The 27,613-nt window shown below is 42.8% G+C and overlaps 1 protein-coding gene across 1 annotated transcript; it reads left to right on the top strand.

Annotated features, from left to right (window-relative positions):
• Window positions 1-12,592: 12,592 nt before the first annotated feature.
• Window positions 12,593-27,400, top strand: LOC110891434. Its single transcript, XM_022139130.1, has 3 exons — window positions 12,593-13,721; window positions 23,393-23,628; window positions 23,699-27,400. Exons 1-3 carry the CDS (start codon window positions 12,593-12,595, stop codon window positions 27,398-27,400), a joined length of 5,067 nt encoding a protein of 1,688 aa, XP_021994822.1.
• Window positions 27,401-27,613: the final 213 nt, after the last annotated feature.

Here is a 27,613-nt window from a genome sequence, read left to right as displayed (position 1 = left end):
TTCATTCCACAAGTGTTTACACACTTGTGGTTTATAAAAATTATACTTGTTAGTGTAAGATCCGTCTTTTTAGAAAACATGATTTCTTTGGTATGTGGTTCTTTGAAAATACCATTTATACATACGTAGATCCGCTAGTTTCAAACACCATTTTACAAGTAAAAATACTTTTACACAAGTTCATGTTTCTCGTGTGGTAGAGTTTCACCTTTTAACCCTTGTCTTATTCAAAACAAGCTTATGTCAAGATCCATGATCTTAACCAAACCGGGTTAAATGGTGATCCGAGCTACCACAACGTAGATCGGGTCTAGGTAACCACAAATTTCAGTTACTACAAATTTTACACAACTTATATGCTTTTAACCAACAATACTTGTAATTTTAGTAGACTTTAATGCTTCAAAATGCAAGATTCCGAGTTTTAATCATCATATATCTTATTAACCACCTTAGATTAATTCGAGTACGAGTTTTAAGTATTATACCTCTAGCTCGAGGCTAGGGAAGAATCTATGCGAAAAAGAGGTGGATAAAAGCGAGATAGAGAGGTCCTTCGTCTTCTGTTTGCTCCAAGACTCCTTATGCGTGACCCTTAACACTTGAACAACCTTGGAATGTGGAGATCAAGAGTCGAAAATGGGTGTAGAGGGGGAGGGGTGTTCGGCCGTGAGTTTGGGAGCAAGAGGGAGAGAGAGTTTGAGTGGTTTGTGAAGTGAAAGTTCTCTTGTGCCTTCCTTCATACTTATAGACAATTTCTAATGTGATTAACCCATGGATTTTGTGTCTAATTGATACTAGACATACTTAATATAATATTCAACAAATAGGACAAGTGTGTCCCCCTAGTTTGGGCCGATTACAATGGGGGGGGGGTACTAGTTCATTTCCAACTAGCTAGTTAAGTATTTAGTTAGGTTAAACCAAGTTAGTTTAGGGATTAACTTGGTTAGTGGTGTGTTGTGCTTTATAGCGGGTGTTAGGGTGTTCAGGGACCCTAACTGGCTCAGAAAAGATAAATAATGTAAATGTCAAAATTTTCATGTTCCGGGTATAGTCCGGTTGTTCGGTTGGATAGTAATTCGTTAAGGTGCTTAATAAAGCTTTAAAGTGTCGTTAATAACATTTTTAGTGACACAACTTATTCTTCAAAGTGTCAGGAATATTTTCCTCATGTTTTGGCACTTTATTAGTTAGCCAGAAGCTGATATGTTAATTAAAGTGCTGTGTTTTGTGCTTAGTGTACGTTTTAGGCACATCCAGTCACTGTAACTTATTCCTAGAGACGCAGTTCTACAACCCTTGTATCCCTACACTCACTATGGGTGTAGTAAAATATTTCTGGCTCATACAGGCCTTAGAGGCAGTGTCTGCCTGATGCTGGCTTTATCAGCATGTTCAATAGGTTATCCGTTCATAGTGCTACTGTGCTTTTGTGCATCATGTTTGTCACTAAAGTTCAGCATGTAAATAATGTAGTGACAGAAATCAAAGTATGATGCAGATATGTTCAAGTATCAACAGTCAAGTAGCAGTTCACCAGTAATTTCAAGTATGTGACAACCCGAAATCTAGAACCTTTCGTTGTGTCGTGATGTAACTTGTTTGTACATTATGTGACTAGTGACTGACTAAACTTAATGATAACGTGAATCTTTATGTGATATGTGCTTTGTTATGTGTGCATTGGTATGTATATATGTATGTGTTATATGCGAGTCGAGACCATGACTCGCAACCGGGCGGTTGCGAGTGGGCCTTTGGGCCGTAACCGGTTTGGGCCGAAACCCCAAGCCCAACCCGAAACATCCCTTGGTATATATATACCCCACCTTTCCCCACTTTCCCTCATTTCATACACAACACACAAACACACTTCTCCTATTTTCTCTCAAACTAGAAAACCCCAAAACAACATTCCATCTCTTCCTATTTTCGGACCAAGCAAGGATCTCGGACAAGGACTCGGTCAAGACCACTAACTCGGACACTCCATCTTCTCGGTTCTTTTCCTTGTTTACGGCTTCTTCTTCTCAAACCGGTTAGTGTTCTATTTTGTGTGTAGAAATTATGTGTGATATATGAACTAGAAAATGTTTGGTTAGAAACAAGATGCATGATTCTTAGGTTGGTTTGTAAAGCTTGACAATATGTGGTAACATGTTTAAAAATGGTTAGAAAATGGTAGTCTAAGAGTATTCATGGCTAACCAATCTATGCTTCATTGTCCTTGCAAAATGATGTTGTTAAATATGAGATTTCGGCTACAAACATGTGTGTTTCTTGTTCTTACATGATGATCTTGCTAGAAATATGTGAGTTTTGGTTCAAAAATGTGTGATTATGTTGGCATGAAAACCCTAGAAAACTTTGAATATAGGATGAACTTGTTGAATATGGTTTGAAGGTTTTTTTAAAAATGGCAAGGTTTGATCTATTTTCATGGTTGGTCAGTTTAGGAAAAGTGTTAGTGGAACCTTATTGGCTGTTTCCTAATCTGGGTCTGATTGCATAGTACTTATTGGACTGATAGATCTGCATCATCACGTGTACATGAAAAAGACAGCATTCCGACTCGCAACCGCACCGTTTCGACTCGCAACCAAGGCAAGACAACTCGAGACCACGTAGTTGCGACTCGCAATCATAGCATGACAACTCGAAACCTCATGATTGCGACTCGAGACTACGACGGTTGCGACTCGCAACCACAGCATGATGACTCGAGACCACACGGTTGCGACTCGCAACCATAACGTGACAAGCCGAGATCTCCTGGTTACGACTCGAGACCATCTGGTTGCGAGTGGGCTGCTCACTTTGGTTATTGGGCCATTGTGTGTATCATGGGCTATCTGTTAAATGGACTATGTGTCACTGTGTTCTGTTTGAATGTGTGAATGTTAGGGCCGGCCCAATAACCCCATGACTGTTTGTATTGTTTTGCATATTACGTGCCAGTTATGTGTATAGTTTTTACGCGATTGCTTGTGCACCAAACCTGACCTATACCGGTAACCATGTTAGGACGTGGTGACCAGCGTGTTTGACAAGTAACATAAATCTACCGAGCAACCCAAGGTGAGTTCACAACTTAAAAGCATGCGTCCCGGTGGTTTGGGACACGAGACTAACAACCCTATCCCCTGGTAAAAGGGGATACCATTTACATACTTTCCCTGGTTATCGGGAACAAAACTTACTTTTCCTTCCCTGGTATTGGGAAACCTTTTGGACAATCCTATCCCCTGGTAAAAGGGGATACCATTTACATACTTTCCCTGGTTATTGGGAACACAACTTACTTTTCCTTCCCGGGTATTGGGAAACCTTTTGGTTAATTACTGTTTATACGGATTGCAACTAACGGCACTAAACGAAACTCTATCACTCAAGTCCCTACTACAAATACCGATTAGTCGCCGGGTTAGGCGAGCGGGTTATTAGTTGATAGCGCTATTTAGGTGTTTACCAGCCTCACACCGTGCCCTGGTTTGGGACGGGCGTGAACTAATAGACTCAGAAATCCGTCAATGATGATAGAACATTGACATCGGGGCATCCTGCGGATACGCAACGGTTACCTAGTGTTCGGTATTGGAAAAACAGTTTAGTCGCTAACTTTTGGGGTAGCTCCCCAGGGCATGTATAGACGGGTAAATTAACCGGTGAAACAAGTTTTTGGTAATTAAAACTGGACAACTAGTGAACTCACTCAGCATTATTGTTGACCCCTTACTGCATGCTTTGCAGGTAACCAATGATTCAGGAGCTGCTGCTTGGGGATGTGTAGTGTTCGTCAAACCCGTGTGTTGGGATAACTGTTTTGAACAACGAACTGTCTTTAAAACTATTTTGGTTTATGCTTCCGCTGTTTTGTTAAACTAATTACCAAACCTAAACTCTGATATTGCTAATTACTACGGATATTAAATATTTCTTAAATGCTCAGTATAATTGGTGGCTGGATCCTGGTCAGTCACGCCCCCGAAGCGGGTGTTATCCGCAGGTGGAATTTGGGGGTGTGACAGATTGGTATCAGAGCCATTGGTTATAGTGAACTTGGTTTTAAAAAGGGGAAAATCTTTTTGGAGAAAACCAGACTATAACCCGTGACTCGTGACGACACTACACTCCAAGTACAAGGCTCAACACTTTTAACCTCATAGCTCGGACCAGTGTTTACTTGTTTGCTTACTTTATGTTTCCTGTTTCGCTATACGTACTAGTATGCCTAACTAGTGAACGCCCACATACGATATTGCATGTGATTGCACGTTAGCACACCAATATGAATTCCTGAACACTTTCTCGTATCATGTGATTGATAGGGTGGTAATTCCCTAAACCTCCGTGACTTACACTACTTAATACTCTTTGAAATCTACTCGAGTGTGGGGAACCATTTGACATGAGTTAAGAGGAGCTGAGATGAACATGCAAATCACAATATTATTGTGGGTGCACACATAATAATATAGTGGGGTGGATGTAAGTCCCAGTGAGGCTTAACAAGTGAAAAAGGGGTTCCGTTTCGTTATCTGTATGATGAGAAACACAACAGTCCATAGGAACCGTAGCAGTGATTGTCTCCTACTCGAACACGATCTTTTCACTTCTCACTGCACCCCTTTCGAACCTCGATGCTATCGAGTATTACCTGAACACCCATATGAACGCCTAGCGAACTGTGTAGAACATTAGGTGCTTGTATGAACATCCCTGGGATGGATGTTGAAACGACAATGATTGGACTATATCCTTCTCACCTTTCTTCGCTTGCTGGAACTTAACGTGTTGACGTCTTAAATCCCGAAGTGCGATCACTCCTGCAACACTATCTCAACATACCGTGTATTAATCAGTCAAGAGGATAGACGTAGTACCTTACTGGCTTCAGCATTTGAACGACCCTAGTCACCGACAACGAGCATCAGCGAATTGACTCCAATCGAACCCTTAACCCTAGTCAGCGGCTCATAGGAGCCAGCTCTTACGAATCAGTCGGGCCATAAGCGATGACAATTGACAATGGTGCGGAAACGCGTAACGGCCAGCTCAATAAGTACACCTTGGGACGCGGCACGGAAACGCGACAAGATGGACTTGTCAGTGAAGGATCGTAGCGCACCATTTCAAGCAACGACATCAGAAACAACAGTCGCGACAACATCAAGGTCAACAACCAGGGGAATGATGATAGTAATGGGAGTCCTCGCAACCGTAACAACAACATTGGAAATGATGCTCGTGGAAGGGCATTTAGGATTGGCGCAGGCGACGCCAGGCGTAGTAGCAACATGGTAGCTTGTATGGGTAGTTGTTTGCTTCATCTCTATTCTGCTTGACCCTGATACTTCTTGAAACCGAACCAGATGTGGAATCGACTGATGGCAAGTCAAATAGAATCTCAAAAGTTCGTTAGGATGTAAACACGACCTTGTGGGACGAGTGTCCGATGTCGACCTTCCTTCTACCACCCTCGATGGTTACAACGCAGTAGTTAGTGTGAATTGGTTACCCAGGAATCGCGCGAATATACCCGGTGAGGAGAAAACTTTGTGTGGAGAATCGGCAATTGTTCTAAAGCATCAGAGTAGTTCAATAGTTAGCGCCATCTCAGCTGTGGAGGCCAGAAGTGTCTACAGAGAGATTACTCCGCTGTGTTAGCAACCGCTACGGATGTTAAGGCTAAGGAAAAGTGGATCGAGGATCCACCAGTTGTTCGTTGTTTCTCTCGGCGTGCTATCCGAGGAACATTCAGTTTTTCTTCTGAAAATTTGTTAGGCGGAATCTCAGTTTGATCTCACGTCTGAGGCAGCCCTGATTACTTGTACCTTTACCATTTTGCGCCAGGAAGGTCGCAAGATCTATCAAAGCAACTATAGGAACCGTTGGACAGGAGTTTTGTAGGGTCTAGTTCTTCGCTTTGGGGGAGCCCCACTTATCCTAGGGAAGATGGGCCTTTTCGTGTGTATACTGACTATTAAGAACTCATCAAGGTGACAGCCCATAACCGTTTGTCTCGATCCCGTATTGGCAACCTGTTGACCAGTTACATGGGTCATGCTCCTATGTGAAGATTGAGTAGCGAACGAACTAACATCAGATGGAAGTCCAAATGGAGGATGTTCCTAAAACGGCATAGCGAACGCAATAAGGCCATTTCCAGGAAACACCGGATGAATCATTCCATGACCTTTTGGGGTGAACAACCCACCAGCTGCTTTATGGATCACACTGCAACTGTGTTTATCTAGTACGTTTTGAATCACTTCTAGGAGAAAGGGGCACCATGAACAACACTTGTATTCCATTGTAGAGCTTCTAGGGGAGGAGCGTCTACGTGCGAAGTCTACCTAAGTATGACTTCAGGATTCGGGAAGTACACATTTTCTTTTTATCAAACAACGAAGTGGGAATACACATGGATCTCGCTAAGATCCATTTGGTTAGGAACTGATCAACATCAAAGATCCCTTCGAGGATACAGGAGTTTCTTGGTCCCACTAGATATTATCGCAGCTTAATCACAAGATTTTCGAAGGTCGCACAGCTTAAGTCTCGTTGGCACAGCAGGGTGTTGTGTTCGTGAAAGACCAAAACAGGAGGACGTCTTTTCAGCTTTCGAATCCCAACTTTGTAATGCACTGAGCATCATCTTCACCCTAGGGTACGGGTGATCTAGCGGTATACCATGATGCTTCGAATCAGGATCCCAGTTACACACGGATGCAACGCGAGAAGGTTATTGCTTACGCCTCTCGACAACTTAGGACGCACGAAAGGAACTACACAACGCTTGATTTGGAACTGGGAGCAGTGATCTTCGCACTTAAGTTATGACGGCATTACCTATACGGAACCAAGTACGCCATCTACACCGACCACGGAAGTTTAGAACACATATTCAAGCAGAAGGAACTAAATATGCGACAGCGACGATGGGTCGGACTGCTGAATGATTACGAGTGCCAGGTATCACCCGGGCAAGGCCAATGTAGTGGCAGACGACCTCAGTCGGAAGGACACTACGCCTAAGCGCGTAAGAGCTTTACAACTCACGATCCATTCTAGTCTACCTTCGCAAATACGAGCTGCTCAGATAGAAGCACTGAAACCAGAGAACGTTAGAGCTGAAGCCCTACGCGGGTCAAGGCAACACTTAGAACAGAAGGAAGACGGTGCTTATTATGTAACAGGACGCATTTGGGTCCCACTCTATGGCGACTTACGAGAACTTGCGATGAATGAAGCGCACAAATCTCGCTACTCAGTACACCCTGGTTCGGACAAGATGTACCACGATATTAAGACTACGTATTGGTGGCCTAGCATGAAGGCCCACATAGCAACTTACGTCAGCAAGTGTTTGACTTGTGCGCGAGTCAAGACGGAATATCAGAAACCCTCAGGCCTACTCCAACAACCAGAGATACCACAATGGAAATGGGAGTAAATTTCCATGGATTTCGTTACTGGCCTACCTAGATCACAGCGCGGAAACGACACTATCTGGGTGATCGTGGATCGACTCACGAAATCCGCACACTTCTTGGCAATCGAAGACAACAGATGAATTCTCCACTCTGGCGAAGATATACCTCAAGGAAGTGGTTTCGAGGCACGGGGTGCCCACCTCTATCATCTCTGATCGAGATGCACGTTTTACTTCGGAACTGTGACAAGCAATGCACAAGTCTTTTGGCTCACGTTTAGTTATGAGCACAGCATATCACCCACAGACGGACAGGCAATCCGAACGCGCTATTCAAACATTAGAAGACATGCTTCGCGCTTGTGTAAACGACTTTGGCAACAGCCGGGAAAGGCATCTGCCACTCGTGGAATTCTCGTATAATAACAGCTACCACACCAGCATTAAAGCTGCTCCGTTTGAGGCATTGTACGGACGTAAATGCCGGTCACCTCTTTGTTGGGCAGAGGTGGGGGATAGTCAAATCACTGGTCCAGAACATGTGGTAGACACTACTGAGCGGATTGCTCAAATACGACAACGCATGGCGGCCGCTCGTGACCGTCAGAAGGCCTACGCCGATAAGGGCAGGAAACCACTTGAGCTCCAGGTTGGGGAGCGGGTATCACTCAAAGTTTCACCCTGGAAGGGTGTGGTTCGTTTTGGTAAACGAGGCAAACTCAACCCACGGTACGTTGGACCTTTCGAAATCCTTGAGAAAATAGGCAAGGTGGCCTACAGACTGAACTTAACAGCAGAACTCGGTGCAGTTCACAACGTTTTCCATGTGTCAAATCTGAAGAAGTGTCTGTCAGATGAGACGCACGTAGTTCCTCTGAAGGAACTCACGATCGACGAACAGTTGAAATTCGTCGAAGAACCTGTCGAAATCACGGACCAGGATGTTAAGGTCCTCAAGAGCACTAGAATACCCCTTGTTCGAGTTCGTTGGAACTCACGTCGCGGCCCAGAGTTCACCTGGGAGCGCGAAGATCGGATGAAACAAAAATATCCCCAACTGTTTGAGAACAGTACAAACGCTACTGAGGCTGAAGCTACGGAATTTCGGGACGAAATTCCAGATCAACGGGGGGTGGATGTGACACCCCAGGATAACCGGGAAAAACTTACAACTTGACTAGCTTCCTCAGTGAGTGCCATCAAATTTCGGGACGAAATTTCTTTCAACTTGGGGATGATGTGACAACCCGAAATCTAGAACCTTTCGTTGTGTCGTGATGTAACTTGTTTGTACATTATGTGACTAGTGACTGACTAAACTTAATGATAACGTGAATCTTTATGTGATATGTGCTTTGTTATGTGTGCATTGGTATGTATATATGTATGTGTTATATGCGAGTCGAGACCATGACTCGCAACCGGGCGGTTGCGAGTGGGCCTTTGGGCCGTAACCGGTTTGGGCCGAAACCCCAAGCCCAACCCGAAACATCCCTTGGTATATATATACCCCACCTTTCCCCACTTTCCCTCATTTCATACACAACACACAAACACACTTCTCCTATTTTCTCTCAAACTAGAAAACCCCAAAACAACATTCCATCTCTTCCTATTTTCGGACCAAGCAAGGATCTCGGACAAGGACTCGGTCAAGACCACTAACTCGGACACTCCATCTTCTCGGTTCTTTTCCTTGTTTACGGCTTCTTCTTCTCAAACCGGTTAGTGTTCTATTTTGTGTGTAGAAATTATGTGTGATATATGAACTAGAAAATGTTTGGTTAGAAACAAGATGCATGATTCTTAGGTTGGTTTGTAAAGCTTGACAATATGTGGTAACATGTTTAAAAATGGTTAGAAAATGGTAGTCTAAGAGTATTCATGGCTAACCAATCTATGCTTCATTGTCCTTGCAAAATGATGTTGTTAAATATGAGATTTCGGCTACAAACATGTGTGTTTCTTGTTCTTACATGATGATCTTGCTAGAAATATGTGAGTTTTGGTTCAAAAATGTGTGATTATGTTGGCATGAAAACCCTAGAAAACTTTGAATATAGGATGAACTTGTTGAATATGGTTTGAAGGTTTTTTTAAAAATGGCAAAGTTTGATCTATTTTCATGGTTGGTCAGTTTAGGAAAAGTGTTAGTGGAACCTTATTGGCTGTTTCCTAATCTGGGTCTGATTGCATAGTACTTATTGGACTGATAGATCTGCATCATCACGTGTACATGAAAAAGACAGCATTCCGACTCGCAACCGCACCGTTTCGACTCGCAACCAAGGCAAGACAACTCGAGACCACGTAGTTGCGACTCGCAATCATAGCATGACAACTCGAAACCTCATGATTGCGACTCGAGACTACGACGGTTGCGACTCGCAACCACAGCATGATGACTCGAGACCACACGGTTGCGACTCGCAACCATAACGTGACAAGCCGAGATCTCCTGGTTACGACTCGAGACCATCTGGTTGCGAGTGGGCTGCTCACTTTGGTTATTGGGCCATTGTGTGTATCATGGGCTATCTGTTAAATGGACTATGTGTCACTGTGTTCTGTTTGAATGTGTGAATGTTAGGGCCGGCCCAATAACCCCATGACTGTTTGTATTGTTTTGCATATTACGTGCCAGTTATGTGTATAGTTTTTACGCGATTGCTTGTGCACCAAACCTGACCTATACCGGTAACCATGTTAGGACGTGGTGACCAGCGTGTTTGACAAGTAACATAAATCTACCGAGCAACCCAAGGTGAGTTCACAACTTAAAAGCATGCGTCCCGGTGGTTTGGGACACGAGACTAACAACCCTATCCCCTGGTAAAAGGGGATACCATTTACATACTTTCCCTGGTTATCGGGAACAAAACTTACTTTTCCTTCCCTGGTATTGGGAAACCTTTTGGACAATCCTATCCCCTGGTAAAAGGGGATACCATTTACATACTTTCCCTGGTTATTGGGAACACAACTTACTTTTCCTTCCCGGGTATTGGGAAACCTTTTGGTTAATTACTGTTTATACGGATTGCAACTAACGGCACTAAACGAAACTCTATCACTCAAGTCCCTACTACAAATACCGATTAGTCGCCGGGTTAGGCGAGCGGGTTATTAGTTGATAGCGCTATTTAGGTGTTTACCAGCCTCACACCGTGCCCTGGTTTGGGACGGGCGTGAACTAATAGACTCAGAAATCCGTCAATGATGATAGAACATTGACATCGGGGCATCCTGCGGATACGCAACGGTTACCTAGTGTTCGGTATTGGAAAAACAGTTTAGTCGCTAACTTTTGGGGTAGCTCCCCAGGGCATGTATAGACGGGTAAATTAACCGGTGAAACAAGTTTTTGGTAATTAAAACTGGACAACTAGTGAACTCACTCAGCATTATTGTTGACCCCTTACTGCATGCTTTGCAGGTAACCAATGATTCAGGAGCTGCTGCTTGGGGATGTGTAGTGTTCGTCAAACCCGTGTGTTGGGATAACTGTTTTGAACAACGAACTGTCTTTAAAACTATTTTGGTTTATGCTTCCGCTGTTTTGTTAAACTAATTACCAAACCTAAACTCTGATATTGCTAATTACTACGGATATTAAATATTTCTTAAATGCTCAGTATAATTGGTGGCTGGATCCTGGTCAGTCACGCCCCCGAAGCGGGTGTTATCCGCAGGTGGAATTTGGGGGTGTGACAAAGTAAGCACAGTAATTAAGCAGCAATTAATTATTAATTAAATCGTACGGATACCTGGTTTAGTGAGGGTTGTCACATTCTCCCCCCGTTAGAAAAATTTCGTCCCGAAATTTTAAGTTCTGCTTGTAGAAGCAGGGTTCTTAGGAAATAAGTGGGGGTATTTCTCTTTCATTCGGTCCTCACGCTCCCAGGTGAATTCAGGACCATGTCTAGCATTCCAACGAACCTTGACGAGCTTGACACTGCTCCGGCGGGTCTTGTTCACTTTCCAATCTGTGACCTCAACAGGTTCTTCAACGAAGTGGAGCGTGTCATCAACATGAATTTCGTCGGTAGGAATGGCAACGGTATCTTGCGTTGGACTTCTCTTTAGATTGGATACATGAAATGTATCGTGAACATTATTCAGTTCGGCAGGTAGGTCCAACTTGTATGTTACGGACCCGATTCTCCGCAAGATCCTGAATGGTCCAATATATCGCGGATTCAACTTCCCACGCTTCCCAAAGCGTGCCACCCCCTTCCAGGGTGATACTTTCAACAAAACCATATCTCCAACCTCAAACTCTAGAGGTTTCCTACTTCGATCCGCGTAGGCTTTCTGCCGGTCACGAGCCGCACTAATGCGATCTCGGAACTGTGCAATCTTGTCGGTGGTTTCCTGGACTACTTCAGGACTATCACACCCCCAAAATCCCACACGCGGAGTACCACCGCTTGGAGGCGTGACATGACCAGGATCAAGCCATCAATCATATCAACATAGCATTTAATAATAATAAAAGTAATTAAAGTAGTTCATCATGACATGATTGATGTTTCAAAACCAAACATTGTTTAAGTAGCGGAAGCATAGTAGTGTAAACTCCAAAATAGTTATAAGTTCAAATATCGTTCATGATCCATATCCCACAACGACCTGCTCCTCCCTGTGCAAGCTCCATAATGTACCTAAGGTCCTGCAAGGCATGCAACAAATAGTCAACAACTAGTTGAGCGAGTTCACAGGAAGTAAGTTCATAATAATCATGCGTAAGTTCATCTAATAATTATACTCGGCAGGTTTAAACATCCCTCTCTCCTGGGCGATTTTTTTGTTCATCATGAACCCTAATTCTTCGTTGAGATTCGTTTGTATAACAGTCTGTGATTAGAGTTTGTTCTTCAAATCTCTATAACGAACTAGTTAGCAATAGTAATCAATCTGAAGTTAGGGTTTATTTTCGTTTCTTTCTCAATCGCCGCCATAGTTGCTGATTTGAGATTCTTTTCATATTAATCTGGTTGTTATTGGTCGCGGTTAACTGAGATTAATTTAGCTAGATTGATACACTGGATTAATGAGTTAAGGATTGATATCGGCGCTAGGGTTTCAGGTTTAGGGTTTCTGTTTTTCGTTTTCGTCGGCTAGAGTGGTTGTTTCAGTTGCTGTTACGTGTGCATGGAGGGTAGAAGTGATGGTACGATGGAGGATGGTATCCCTCCAGGGTCGGAAGAAAAATCACCACCTGTCTGTGGGATAGGGTTACGGGTGACGAACATCGAGGGGAATAATCTGTTCCCTAGACGAGGTATTTACTCTACCAACAATCATTCGGTGATTGATGGTTTGTTGGAAATCTCAAAACCTGTGGAAATGAAGTCTGGTTCGGCTTATGGAGGAAGTGTTATGGAGGCGGATTTCGATCCCCATGCAAACCCTAGGAATTCAGGAAAATATGGCTCGGCTTATGAAGGGAATGTCATGGCGGCTGATCAGGGTTTTATGGGTAACAAGAATACGGATGTGTCTAAACCTGCTTCCTACGCGGATTTGGTGAAAAATCAAAAGGTGCAACAAGTGAATTTCAGGTCTCTTGCTTGTTCGGTGCAACATGAAGATTGTGACATTGTTCTTCCTGTGGAATCTGTTCGGGTAGTTCAAGACAAGCTAGCGAATACCTTGTTTGGATATTTTTTGGGTGACCGAATTGCGTTCCCTGCCGTTGATTACTTTGTCAAGGTTAACTGGAAAAAATTTGGATTGCAGAAGTCAATGATGAACGCGAATGGTTTTTTCTTTTTTAAGTTCGAAGACCGGAAAGGGATGTTGGATGCTCTAGCTGCTGGCCCGTGGCTGATAAGATCGCAACCATTTTTTCTTCAAGAATGGACTCCTAATACCAAGTTAGAGAAAAAGGAAGTTAAGAAAGTTCAACTGTGGGTGAAAGTTCATGAAGTCCCGATAGCGGCGTACACGGAAGATGGCCTTAGTATGATTGCAACTACCATAGGTGAGCCGAACATGCTTGATTCGTACACAACGTCTATGTGTGTAGATAATTGGGGTCGTAGTAGTTTTGCTCGGGCCCTTGTGGAGGTGACAGCGGAAAAAGAGCTTAAAGAAAGAATAACTATGGCGATTCCCAATCTGAATGGAGACGGCTTTACGAAGGAAACTATGTACGTTGAATACGAATGGAATCCTTTAAGATGCTCGTCATGTTGTGTCTTTGGTCACTCTAATGAGTCTTGTCCTAAGAAGCCGAAACCTGCTGTTCAAAAAGGTGGTACTACGATAGCTAATCAAGGTAGATCGAAGACAAAGTCTACTCCTAAAATTGATGATGATGGATATATGGGTGTGCATAACAAGAAAGTGGCTGTCACACCCCCAAAATCCACCTGCGGAGTATCACCGCTTGAGAGCGTGACTGACCAGGATCAAGCCACCAATCATATTGAACATGCATTTAATATTAAGTAAAATAACTGAAAACCATCCATTCAATACAAAAGGTGATCAAACAAATCATCGTTTCAAAATGTAGCGGAAGCATAGTAAATAAACCAGTAGTAGTTAACAGTTTTAAGTGTCATAATAGCTCAACAGAAAAGCCACGATCCTTGTCCACAACGACCCGCTTCTCCAGTGCAAGCTCCAAGTACCTAACGATCTGCAAGGCATGTAACAGAATGATCAACAAACTAGTTGAGCGAGTTCACAGAAAGTAAATGCGTAATAGTAAGTTCGTTTGTAACAGGTGGCTCTACTGGGCCGTTTGTATGTTCTATTGGTGGTGGTGTTCCACGTTATTGGTGGTGGTGTTCCACGTTATTGGTGGTGGTGTTCCACGTTATTGGTGGTGGTGTTCCACGTTATTGGTGGTGGTGTTCCACGTTATTGGTGGTGGTGTTCCACGTTGTATAACCACTAGACTACTCGTAACTATAGGTATCCTTCACAACCGAGGATAGTGATCAGTATAAGTATCCTTCACATCCGAGGATAGTGATCAGTATAAGTATCCTTCACGTCCGAGGATAGTAATGTGGTAGTCTAGTCATAGTGTCAATAGTGTATCTAATCAACCTTTCAATCCCATTCCCAACACCCCGGGAATCCCATGCCTTGGTAAGAGTGTGAACTCACCTTGGTTTGCTCGGTATGCTAGGTTATGCACTCACAAGTAATTAATCAAGTCCTATTGTTTGCACGTATAACAAATCAGTTCATGTTCGCAATGATACGCATGTAATCTAATGTCGTATAGTGCTTGACAGCCAATATCATGTATCAATCATGTATCACGTAACAGTTAATCCATTCATGCAATTCACGTAATTCTTATGAACATATACAGGATCATGCAATCTCTCAAAAACTCAGGCAAGTATGGGGGGGGGTCTCCCCTGTTCAGAACTTGTATAGTACATGTAATCATCATACATCCTCAAACATATCATCACATCTAAATTCGGACTTGGTTGATCATGCTTTAAACTCGGTCCAACATGCATTCATTATACTCGGCCCAATGTCAAATCACTTAAACTCGGACCACCACAAATCATTAAACTCGGACCATGTTGTAATTATATTCGGACCATATCAAATAATTATACTCGGACCAATTGATGTTTGTTATACTCGGACCGAATCAATATTCATTATACTCGGACCGAATCAAGTTTATTATACTCGGACCAAGGTCCATTCAATTAAACTCGGACTAAACCAATCATTTAAAGTCGGACTATACTTCACCAATTAAACTCGGACTAGCATGCAATTAAACTCGGTCCACTAGGGTCCATTTATACTCGGACCATCATCAATTATATAAACTCGGACCATGATGGTCCAATTAAACTCGGACCAAACAAGTCCATTATGTTCGGACCAATTGATTAATTTAAACTCGGACCATGAGGGATTTATTAAATTCGGACCTTATACAACATATTAAACTCAGACTATCAAATCATGCGTGAATTTCAATTCTCACAGAATCAATATGATCAGAACAGTTACACTTATCATTCAAACAAACCCTAATTCCAATTGTATTGACGGCAGACAAGTTTATTTGATCAATTGATAAACCACAACAATTATCACAATGATATCTATCAAGCATGCATCTAATCATCATTGTAATTTCAACTATCCAGGATTTAAATCACAGAATATCACATGAGCAATTAGGGTTTTCCATGAACACAAAATCAAGAAATCAATCAACAATCAATCATGAACAATGATTAAACAATTACCTTGAATGATTCTAGAGGAAGAGAAATCAAGTGTGATGATTATCTAGTGCCAATGATGATGGTGATGATTGCTAGGGAGCCAAAGAAATGAGAGTACGTGCTTGAATTCTTGTGTAAAGTGATTAGTGAAGTTTAGATTAGGGTTAAGTATCTAGGATTTCACTAATTACCACTTACATCCCTAAGTATTATATTTTACAAATGCACACCATCTCATATTTGACAAGTTTCACAAATAACCAACAACTATACACAATCAAACAATCAAAACATATATAATTTCATGGAAATCAATTGTTCAATTACATGAACGTGCAATAAATACGAAATAAAATCTTAGAAATTCGAGTTGTCACATTATCCCCAACTTAAAAGAAATTTCGTCCCGAAATTTGGTACGCACTCACTGAGGAAGCTAGGTAAGTTACATCGTTTACTGGTTTTCCTGGGGTGTCACATCATCCCCCCGTTGATTTGGAATTTCGTCCCGAAATTCAGTAGTAGTAGCTTCAGCCTCAGTAGTGGATGCATTGGTTTCGAATAACTGGGGATACTTTTCCTTCATTTGGTCTTCGCGTTCCCAGGTGTACTCTGGGCCACGTCGGGAGTTCCAACGAACTCGAACAAGAGGGATTCTCTTGTGCTTGAGGACCTTAACATCCCGGTCCGTGATTTCAACTGGTTCCTCGACGAACTGCAACCGCTCGTCGATAGTGAGTTCCTTAAAAGGAACTATAAGGGTCTCATCTGATAGGCATTTCTTCAGATTCGACACGTGAAATACATTGTGAACTGCACCGAGTTCAGGAGGTAGGTTTAATCTGTAGGCTACTTTGCCAATCTTTTCTAAGATTTCGAATGGTCCGACGTACCGCGGATTCAGTTTGCCTCGTTTACCAAATCGAACCACACCCTTCCAGGGTGAAACTTTCAATAAAACCCGGTCCCCGACCTCAAATTCCAATGGCTTTCTACGCTTGTCCGCGTAGGCTTTCTGACGGTCGCGTGCTGCCGCCATGCGTTGTCGTATCTGCGCAATCTTTTCTGTGGCGTCCACAACAATCTCTGGACCCGTAATTTGACTATCCCCCACCTCTGCCCAACAGAGAGGTGACCGGCATTTACGTCCGTACAATGCCTCAAATGGAGCGGCTTGAATGCTGGTGTGGTAACTGTTATTGTATGAAAACTCCACTAAAGGGAGGTGTTTTTCCCAGCCGTTGCCGAAATCGATGACACACGCTCGAAGCATGTCTTCTAGAGTTTGGATAGTTCGCTCAGACTGCCCATCCGTCTGAGGATGATATGCTGTGCTCATGTCTAAACGTGAGCCGAAAGATTTGTGCATCGCTTGCCAAAGCTCTGACGTGAATCGTGCATCGCGATCCGAAATAATAGAGGTGGGCACTCCGTGCCTCGAAACAACTTCTTTCAAGTAGATGTCTGCTAAGGTAGAAAACTTATCCGTTTCTTTGATAGCCAAGAAGTGAGCAGACTTTGTGAGTCGATCAACGATTACCCAAATAGTGTCATTCCCACGCTGGGATCTAGGTAAGCCTGTAACAAAATCCATGGAAATTTCTTCCCATTTCCACTGTGGTATCTTAGGCTGCTGAAGTAGACCAGCTGGTTTCTGATATTCAACCTTGACTCTCGCACAGGTTAAGCATTTTCCAACATACGTAGCGATGTGAGCCTTCATACTAGGCCACCAATAAGTAGTGCTGATGTCGTGGTACATTTTATCCGACCCTGGATGTACCGAATAGCGAGACTTGTGAGCTTCATCCATTACAAGTTCGCGTAAACCGCCATAAAGTGGGACCCAAATACGCCCCGTTACATAGTAGGCGCCGTCTTCCTTTTGTTCCATGCGTTGCCTTGAGCCGCGTAAGGCTTCAGCTTTGACGTTTTCGGGTTTCAGTGCTTCTAACTGAGCAGCTCGTATCTGTGCAGGAAGACTGGACTGAATAGTAAGCTGTAGCGCTCGCACGCGCTTAGGTAGGGTGTCTTTCCGACTGAGGGCATCAGCCACAACATTGGCCTTGCCTGGATGATACTTGATGGCGCATTCATAGTCGTTTAGAAGTTCAACCCATCTCCGTTGACGCATATTCAAATCCTTTTGCTTAAGAATATGCTCGAGACTCCTGTGATCGGTGTAAATCGTGCACTTGGTACCGTACAGGTAGTGTCGCCATATCTTAAGCGCGAAAACAACAGCTCCAAGCTCTAGATCATGCGTCGTATAATTCCGTTCATGAACCTTGAGTTGCCGAGAAGCGTAGGCTATAACTTTATCCCGCTGCATCAATACACAACCAAGCCCCTGTATCGATGCGTCACAATAAACCACGAAGTCATCCGTGCCCTCCGGCAACGAGAGAATAGGTGCGCTGCAAAGCCTATCCTTTAAGTACTGAAAAGCGGTCTCTTGCGTATTACCCCATCTGTAAACGACACCTTTCTGTGTTAGCATAGTAAGTGGTTGCGCGATCTTGGAGAAGTCTTTAATAAATCGCCTGTAGTAACCCGCCAAACCCAAGAATTGGCGTATCTCTGTCGGTGTACGTGGTGCTGGCCAGTTTCTGATCGAATCAACCTTGGATGGATCGACATGAATCCCATCCCTGTTTACCACATGGCCTAAGAAGTGGACTTCACGAAGCCAGAAGTCGCATTTTGAAAACTTTGCGTACAGTTGCTCCTTTCGAAGAAGTTCCAAGATAAGGCGTAAGTGCTGCTCGTGCTCCTCCTGACTCTTGGAGTAAATCAAAATGTCGTCGATGAAAACAATGACGAACTTGTCGAGATAGGGTTTGCACACCCTGTTCATAAGATCCATAAAGACTGCAGGCGCGTTCGTAAGCCCGAATGGCATGACGAGAAACTCGTAATGACCGTAGCGAGTTCTGAAAGCGGTTTTGGAGACGTCCTCATCCCGGACTCTCAGCTGATGATACCCTGACCTTAAATCAATCTTGGAATAGTAACACGACCCTTGCAACTGGTCGAATAGGTCATCTATGCGCGGAAGAGGATAACGGTTCTTCACTGTGACCTTGTTCAGCTCGCGATAATCGATGCACATTCTGAAAGTGCCATCCTTCTTTTTCACAAATAACACTGGAGCTCCCCAAGGTGAAGAGCTTGGACGAATAAAGCCCTTTTCCAAGAGCTCTTGTAGCTGCTTCGACAGTTCTTCCAATTCGGTTGGAGCTAAACGATACGGTGCGCGGGCTATTGGTGCTGCTCCAGGAGCTAACTCAATCTGAAACTCGACTTGACGATGAGGAGGTAAACCAGGTAAATCTTCAGGAAACACTTGAGGAAAATCACGCACAACTGGTATATCCTCCAGCTTCTTTTCCTTTGCTGATGAGTCAGTGACAAGTGCCAGAATGGCAGTATGTCCCTTTCGTAAACATTTCTGCGCCTTTAAGTAAGAGATGATGCCAACCACAACACCACTCTTGTCACCTTGTACTTCGAGAGGTTCCTGACTGGAGCGAGGAATACGAATAACTTTTTCTTTGCATAAGATCTCCGCATGATGTTGGGATAGCCAATCCATACCGATGACGACGTCGAAACTACCCAAAACTATGGGTATGAGATCAATCGAGAAAGTCTGACCCGCGAGAACAATACTACAACCCTTGACTACCTGTGCGGCTTCTACACTTTTACCATTGGCTAGCTCTACGACGTGTTTGGTGTCTAGGGGTGTTGGTGTACGTTTTAATAATTTACTCATTTTCAATGACATATAGCTTGTATCAGCACCCGAATCAAATAAGACAGTAACATAAATATCGTCGAGAAGAAACTTACCCATAACCACATTGGGATCATTCACTGCATCTCCTCGACCCAACACAAAAGCACGACCACGAGCTTCATTGCCGTTGTTGTTGTTGTTTCCCCCGTTGTTGTTGTTATTGTTCCCGTTGCCCTGATTGTTGTTGTGATTGTTGTTGTTCTGGTTCCTGTTCAACTGAGGGCAATGCCTTTTGAAGTGACCCTCTGCACCGCAATTATAGCACCCCTTGTTGCCCTGTTGCTGATTCTGCTGTGCTGGTAGCTGCTGCTGGTTCTGGTTCGCAGGTCGAGCGCTTCTACAATCTTTGGCCTCATGACCCATCTTGAGGCATCTTTGACAACGAACCTTATTACACTGGCCACTGTGATGTTTGTTGCAGGTGTTACACTTTGGAAGGTTTCCTCGATACCCTCCCTGTCTGTGGCTGCCTGAGGAGTGCTGACTTGGACTCTGGTAACTGTCTGTCTTTCGCTGCTGAGCTTGTGACTGTACTGAAGCTGACCCCTTGCTAGAATCCCCATCCCATTTTCTCTTACTTTCACTGGGTGTAGCAAGTGTAGTAGAAGCAGTAGTGGTAGCAGTAGCACTGATACGCTTTGGCAGTTTGTTCTGATCCACTGCCTGATCGGTGATGCGATGAGCGAGACGCTGGATTTCCTGGATGTTGTTGAGGTTAGCCGAGGTAACGTGGCTCTGTATTTCCGGTGCCAAACCTTTAAGATACAACTCAATTCGCTTGTATGGAGGGTCCACCATAGTTGGACATAACACAGCCAACTCATTTGATCTCTTGGTGTAAGCTTCGATTTCCGAACCAACCATCTTCAAGTTATACAACTCGTCCTCCAACTTGTGAATGTCTTCTCTAGTGCAGTATTCCCTCTTGATCAGTTCTTTGAATTCATTCCAGGGTGTGGCGTTAGCAGCTGCCAACCCTAAGATCTGCACTTGTGCGTTCCACCAAGTGAGCGCAATCCCTTCAAGTGTGCCAGTGGCGAACTTCACCCTGCGAGCCTCAGGGCATTCACACATTTCGAAAACCGACTCGAGCTTTTCAAACCAGTGGAGGAGTCCAACTGCCCCCTCCGTGCCACTGAACGAGCTAGGACGACAGTCCATGAAATTCTTGAATGTGCACCCAGGTTGTTGCTGAGCGGGTTGACCTATTGTGTATGAATAGGGCAAAGTTAAGTACAAGAATTAATGTAGGATCTAAGGATCCTAGTGTCTATACTGCAGGGTACACTACCTGCTTGTGCAGCTGCAACTGCCGCAGCAACGAGAGCCTCTAGCTGGGCTTGAGTCATGGTAATTCATGCGGCCATTGATCTTCACATCAAAGGCAACATAAGTGAGAAAGGTTCGCGAATAGTGCGATGACAGAAGAGTGTAAGCACATAAGTATTCTCATGCAATGTCAAGTTGTGAGCAAGGTAATGTAAGCATACTACGAGCAAAGTTCTATGCAAATTCTAGCATGTAGGCAATAAACATAAACCTTATTACCTAGGAAGTTGAGTCTTGCACGTGGAGCGAAGCGTCGTTGTGGATCGTTGAGAGCACTGTTCTGGTTATAGTCTGGTTTTAATAAAAACGTTTTTCCATATTAAAACCAAGTTCTCTATAACCAATGGCTCTGATACCAATCTGTCACACCCCCAAAATCCACCTGCGGAGTATCACCGCTTGAGAGCGTGACTGACCAGGATCAAGCCACCAATCATATTGAACATGCATTTAATATTAAGTAAAATAACTGAAAACCATCCATTCAATACAAAAGGTGATCAAACAAATCATCGTTTCAAAATGTAGCGGAAGCATAGTAAATAAACCAGTAGTAGTTAACAGTTTTAAGTGTCATAATAGCTCAACAGAAAAGCCACGATCCTTGTCCACAACGACCCGCTTCTCCAGTGCAAGCTCCAAGTACCTAACGATCTGCAAGGCATGTAACAGAATGATCAACAAACTAGTTGAGCGAGTTCACAGAAAGTAAATGCGTAATAGTAAGTTCGTTTGTAACAGGTGGCTCTACTGGGCCGTTTGTATGTTCTATTGGTGGTGGTGTTCCACGTTATTGGTGGTGGTGTTCCACGTTATTGGTGGTGGTGTTCCACGTTATTGGTGGTGGTGTTCCACGTTATTGGTGGTGGTGTTCCACGTTATTGGTGGTGGTGTTCCACGTTGTATAACCACTAGACTACTCGTAACTATAGGTATCCTTCACAACCGAGGATAGTGATCAGTATAAGTATCCTTCACATCCGAGGATAGTGATCAGTATAAGTATCCTTCACGTCCGAGGATAGTAATGTGGTAGTCTAGTCATAGTGTCAATAGTGTATCTAATCAACCTTTCAATCCCATTCCCAACACCCCGGGAATCCCATGCCTTGGTAAGAGTGTGAACTCACCTTGGTTTGCTCGGTATGCTAGGTTATGCACTCACAAGTAATTAATCAAGTCCTATTGTTTGCACGTATAACAAATCAGTTCATGTTCGCAATGATACGCATGTAATCTAATGTCGTATAGTGCTTGACAGCCAATATCATGTATCAATCATGTATCACGTAACAGTTAATCCATTCATGCAATTCACGTAATTCTTATGAACATATACAGGATCATGCAATCTCTCAAAAACTCAGGCAAGTATGGGGGGGGGGTCTCCCCTGTTCAGAACTTGTATAGTACATGTAATCATCATACATCCTCAAACATATCATCACATCTAAATTCGGACTTGGTTGATCATGCTTTAAACTCGGTCCAACATGCATTCATTATACTCGGCCCAATGTCAAATCACTTAAACTCGGACCACCACAAATCATTAAACTCGGACCATGTTGTAATTATATTCGGACCATATCAAATAATTATACTCGGACCAATTGATGTTTGTTATACTCGGACCGAATCAATATTCATTATACTCGGACCGAATCAAGTTTATTATACTCGGACCAAGGTCCATTCAATTAAACTCGGACTAAACCAATCATTTAAAGTCGGACTATACTTCACCAATTAAACTCGGACTAGCATGCAATTAAACTCGGTCCACTAGGGTCCATTTATACTCGGACCATCATCAATTATATAAACTCGGACCATGATGGTCCAATTAAACTCGGACCAAACAAGTCCATTATGTTCGGACCAATTGATTAATTTAAACTCGGACCATGAGGGATTTATTAAATTCGGACCTTATACAACATATTAAACTCAGACTATCAAATCATGCGTGAATTTCAATTCTCACAGAATCAATATGATCAGAACAGTTACACTTATCATTCAAACAAACCCTAATTCCAATTGTATTGACGGCAGACAAGTTTATTTGATCAATTGATAAACCACAACAATTATCACAATGATATCTATCAAGCATGCATCTAATCATCATTGTAATTTCAACTATCCAGGATTTAAATCACAGAATATCACATGAGCAATTAGGGTTTTCCATGAACACAAAATCAAGAAATCAATCAACAATCAATCATGAACAATGATTAAACAATTACCTTGAATGATTCTAGAGGAAGAGAAATCAAGTGTGATGATTATCTAGTGCCAATGATGATGGTGATGATTGCTAGGGAGCCAAAGAAATGAGAGTACGTGCTTGAATTCTTGTGTAAAGTGATTAGTGAAGTTTAGATTAGGGTTAAGTATCTAGGATTTCACTAATTACCACTTACATCCCTAAGTATTATATTTTACAAATGCACACCATCTCATATTTGACAAGTTTCACAAATAACCAACAACTATACACAATCAAACAATCAAAACATATATAATTTCATGGAAATCAATTGTGCAATTACATGAACGTGCAATAAATACGAAATAAAATCTTAGAAATTCGAGTTGTCACAGTGGCCAGGAAAACGGGTATTAACATACCAAAACCGAAACCAAAGTTTGAGTATAGACCGATCTCTAATAGTCGTAAAGCTGATGTGAAACTTAAATCAATTTCAACGGGTTTTCAATCCTCAAACCCGTTTGAGGTGTTAAATTCAGCTGATGCGGATGAAGGGCAAAGTAGCAAACAACATAACGGAGATGGATATGATGACTCTGATGATGAGGAGGTGATAGAAATTTACAATGAGACGAACGAATTCCTGGTAGGTGAATCGTCAAAATCGAGTAACTCTAAAGGGGCAAGCACTCCTTCTCCGATGGTTACTGATGGTTAGTCTGGCTACATGGAATATTAGGGGGTTGAACCGCCCTCTCAAGCAAAATGAGGTTCGTCAGGTGGTGAAGGAAAATGGGGTTAGTTTGTGTGCGATTCTCGAGTCTCATGTAGACATTAATAAACTTGATAAAGTGTGCAGTTCAGTATTCCGGAATTGGGAATGGACGTCTAATGGTGGCTATTGTGACAGAGGTACACGTATCATTATTGGATGGGATCCGGATGTCTTTGATATAATGGTTTTAGCTCAAACTTCTCAAGTGATACATGTTCAAATGACGATTAAAAGCGACAAAAAGGTTATTTTCTGTTCGATTGTTTATGCTTCTAATTCCTATATTACGAGGAGAGATTTGTGGAGCCATTTGATTAGACATAAAATTCTGGTGGGTAATCAACCTTGGATTTTAATGGGTGATTTCAACTCTGCGTTGAATTTGGAAGATAAATCAATGGGATCCTTTAATATCTCTGCTAGTATGCGGGACTTTCAAGAGTGCGTTAATCAGCTTCAAGTGGCAGATATTAAAAGCATAGGGTTCCACTTCACGTGGACTCAAAAGCCAAAGAAAGGGGTTGGTTTACTAAAGAAGATCGATAGAGCCATGAGCAACATTCAATTTGTTAGTGACTACCCGGAAGCGGTGGCGATGTTTCAACCATATCGTGTATCGGACCATTGCCCGTGCATTCTTAGAATCAACAAGACAGTAAGGAGAAAAGCAAGTTCTTTCAAGTTTGCAAACTTTTTGGTTTATAAGCCGGGTTATTTGGATGTGGTTAAGAATAATTGGGATCTGGCAATTTCGGGAGTGCATCAATTCCGTTTGGTCAAAAAGCTTCGTGCTCTTAAGTCTCCTCTTAGATCTCTTTTATTTAAGCAGGGTAATCTTCATAAAAAGGTAGAAGAGTTGCGTGGGAAATTGGATGCCATTCAGAGGGATGTAGAGAAAGATCCGTTCAATGAAAATGCTAGACGTGAAGAAGTCGCGGCTACTCGTGCATTTCAAGAAGCGTGCCTGGATGAGGAAAGATTTCTAAAGCAAAAATCTAAAGTGGCTTGGTTACGAGCGGGGGATGCCAACTCAAAATTTTTTCATTTGTCTCTGAAATCTAGAAACCATCGAACTCGTATTGAAGGCATTACGGATGTAAATGGGATGTTTTGTGAAGGTCAGGCAGTTCCGGAAGCTTTTGTCAATTTTTATGAGACGTTCTTAGGGAGTGAAGGGGATACGTCTTCGGTTCTGTCGCCGGAGATGTTTCATAACCGTCTAAGCCGGAACGTTGCGGATTTCATGGTTCGGTCTATTACAGTGGAGGAGGTAAAATCGGCTATTTTTGCTATTGGTAATGATAAAGCTCCGGGTCCCGATGGCTACACAGCGGCCTTCTTCAAGAGCTCGTGGGATATTGTTGGAACGGATGTTACAAATGCCGTTATGGATTTTTTTAATGCAGGCCGGTTGCTTCAAGAGATAAATCATACTCTTATTGTGCTATTACCGAAAATGACTACCCCTGCTACGGTAAAAGATTTTCGACCCATTGCTTGTTGTAATGTTATTTACAAGTGCATCAGTAAAATTCTGTCGGATCGTTTGAAGGTGGCCCTTAATGACATTGTTAGTATTAATCAATCAGCCTTCGTTCCTGGTAGGAAAATATCGGACAATATTCTCCTCACGCAGGAATTAATGCATAATTATCATAAAGATTATGGCCCTCCTAGGTGTGCATTTAAGGTTGACATCCAAAAGGCTTACGACACTGTGGATTGGAAATTTCTTGAAGATGTTTTGCTGGGTTTCGGCTTCAATCAGTTGATGATTAAGTGGATCATGCTTTGTGTCTCTACTCCATCGTATTCTATTTGTGTGAATGGTAGTGTTCATGGTTATTTCAAGGGCAAACGGGGCCTCCGACAAGGAGACCCTATATCTCCTTACCTATTCACATTGGTGATGGAAGTTTTGACGTGTCAGTTACAACATGCCTCTTCTATTGATTCATCTTTCAGGTTCCATAACAAATGCCAACGTCAACGCATTATCAACCTGTGCTTTGCGGATGATTTGTTTCTGTTTGCTAGGGGGGACGTGAGGTCGGTTTCATGTATTATGAATGCTCTTTCTCAATTTTCTCATATGTCGGGCTTGATTCCAAATGTTCAAAAGAGTACCAGCTTTTTTTGTAATGTTCCGCAACATGTTAAGGAGGCTATTCTAGGAATCATGCCGTTTGTTGAAGGTGAGTTACCGGTCAGGTATTTGGGGGTCCCGTTGATTTCAACTAGGCTCTTATACAAAGACTGTAGTATTTTAATTGAGAGATTGGAGAAGCGTATTTTAAATTGGAAGAATCGCCTTTTGTCTTTTGCGGGTAGGCTACAGCTGATGCTCTCTGTCTTATCTTCTATGCACATTTTTTGGGCTTCCGTGTTAATTCTTCCGGCTAGAGTTATCAAGGAGTTAGAAACAAAAATGAGAAATTTTCTGTGGTCGCAAGATACTTCATTTCAAAGAGGGAAAACTAAGGTTTCGTGGAACTCTATATGTAAGCCGAAATACGAAGGAGGGCTTGGGTTGCGAAGGATTCAAGATGTCAATAAGGCTCTTATGGTTTCTCATATATGGAGTATTATTACCAAGCGGGATTCTCTTTGGGTGCAATGGATATACTCTAACAGGTTAAGGAATTCTAACTTCTGGGAGTGCAGGATTCCTTCAGTGTGTTGCTGGAGTTGGAGGAAGATTTTGCAGTTACGACCAATTATTAGGAATTTTATTTGGTCAAAACTTGGTGACGGGGGGATGACATCCGCTTGGTATGACCGTTGGTGTGAGTGCGGCCCTTTAGCCATATTCATATCTCCTCGTATTATTCATGCTGCTGGGTTTTCCATTCAGGATTCGGTCAGTAATGTCTGGGCGGATGGCTCGTGGAAGTGGCCTGAGGCTTGGAGAGATTTATTTCCGGTTTTGATTCAGCTTGATACCTTACGGCTTACTCCGAACCGTAGAGACCGTCTTCTTTGGAAGGATGGGGATAAATCGTTTGAGTATTCGTCTGCGTGCGTGTGGGATTCTATCCGTGCCAGGGAGACGGAAGTAGAATGGGGGAAAGTGGTTTGGTTTTCTCAATGCATTCCTCGGCATGCGTTCCTTATGTGGCTTATCATGCGTAGGAAACTCTTGACTCAGGATAAAATTCTTCAATGGGATTTGTCGAGAAGAAAGAATATGAACATGATGTGCTGTTTATTGTGTTTCGAAAATAATGACTCTCTCGAGCATCTGTTTTTCGAATGTAAGTTCTCGACTCAGATTTGGCTCTCAGTTAGGGATAAGGTGAATATGGCCACTGTCGAACCGAAGTGGACTGATGTGATAAATTGGCTCTTAGCGAGAGGAGCGTCTAAATCGGTTTTCAATTACTCTAGTCGCCTCACAGTTGCAGCTTCAGCATACTTCATTTGGCAAGAGCGTAATGCTAGACTGTTTAAAAATCAAACAAGACCTCCGGATACTATTACCTCCTTGATTCTTCAGACTGTTCGATACAAACTTATGGGAGTAAAGTACAAAAGAATGGATAAAGTTAGACGCTTTCTAGAGCTGTGGGATATTCATGAGGATGGGATGCTAGAAGACGCGGGCTAGTCTGTATTGATAGGTGTCTAAGTTATTTAGTCTAGATGTTTGTCTAGTGGTTTTGTTTGCGTGCTTGTTTTCTGGTTCTTTCTGGTTTACTTTCATGGGGGGTTGTCCCATGTTAGAACTAGTATGGACTCTCCATACTACTTGTTTTTATGTGTTTGTGAATATATAGAATCACCGGGGTAACCCTTTACCCAAAAAAAAAAGTTCATCTAA

The sequence above is a fragment of the Helianthus annuus genome, chromosome 2 (assembly GCF_002127325.2).
Source record: "Helianthus annuus cultivar XRQ/B chromosome 2, HanXRQr2.0-SUNRISE, whole genome shotgun sequence".
Lineage (NCBI taxonomy): Eukaryota > Viridiplantae > Streptophyta > Magnoliopsida > Asterales > Asteraceae > Helianthus > Helianthus annuus.
The sequence above is the reverse complement of the archived record's forward strand: the minus strand, read 5'-3'. Positions and strand labels throughout refer to the sequence as shown.

Excerpts from the sequence above, each read along its gene's own strand:
- LOC110891434 (XM_022139130.1), top strand. The coding sequence starts at position 12,593 with ATGGAGGGTAGAAGTGATGGTACGATGGAGGATGGTATCCCTCCAGGG. Across the intron at positions 13,722-23,392 it reads TACTACGATAGCTAATCAAG|AAATTCGAGTTGTCACAGTG; the intron begins GTAGATCGAAGA and ends ATAAAATCTTAG. Across the intron at positions 23,629-23,698 it reads ATGACTCTGATGATGAGGAG|GGGCAAGCACTCCTTCTCCG; the intron begins GTGATAGAAATT and ends GTAACTCTAAAG.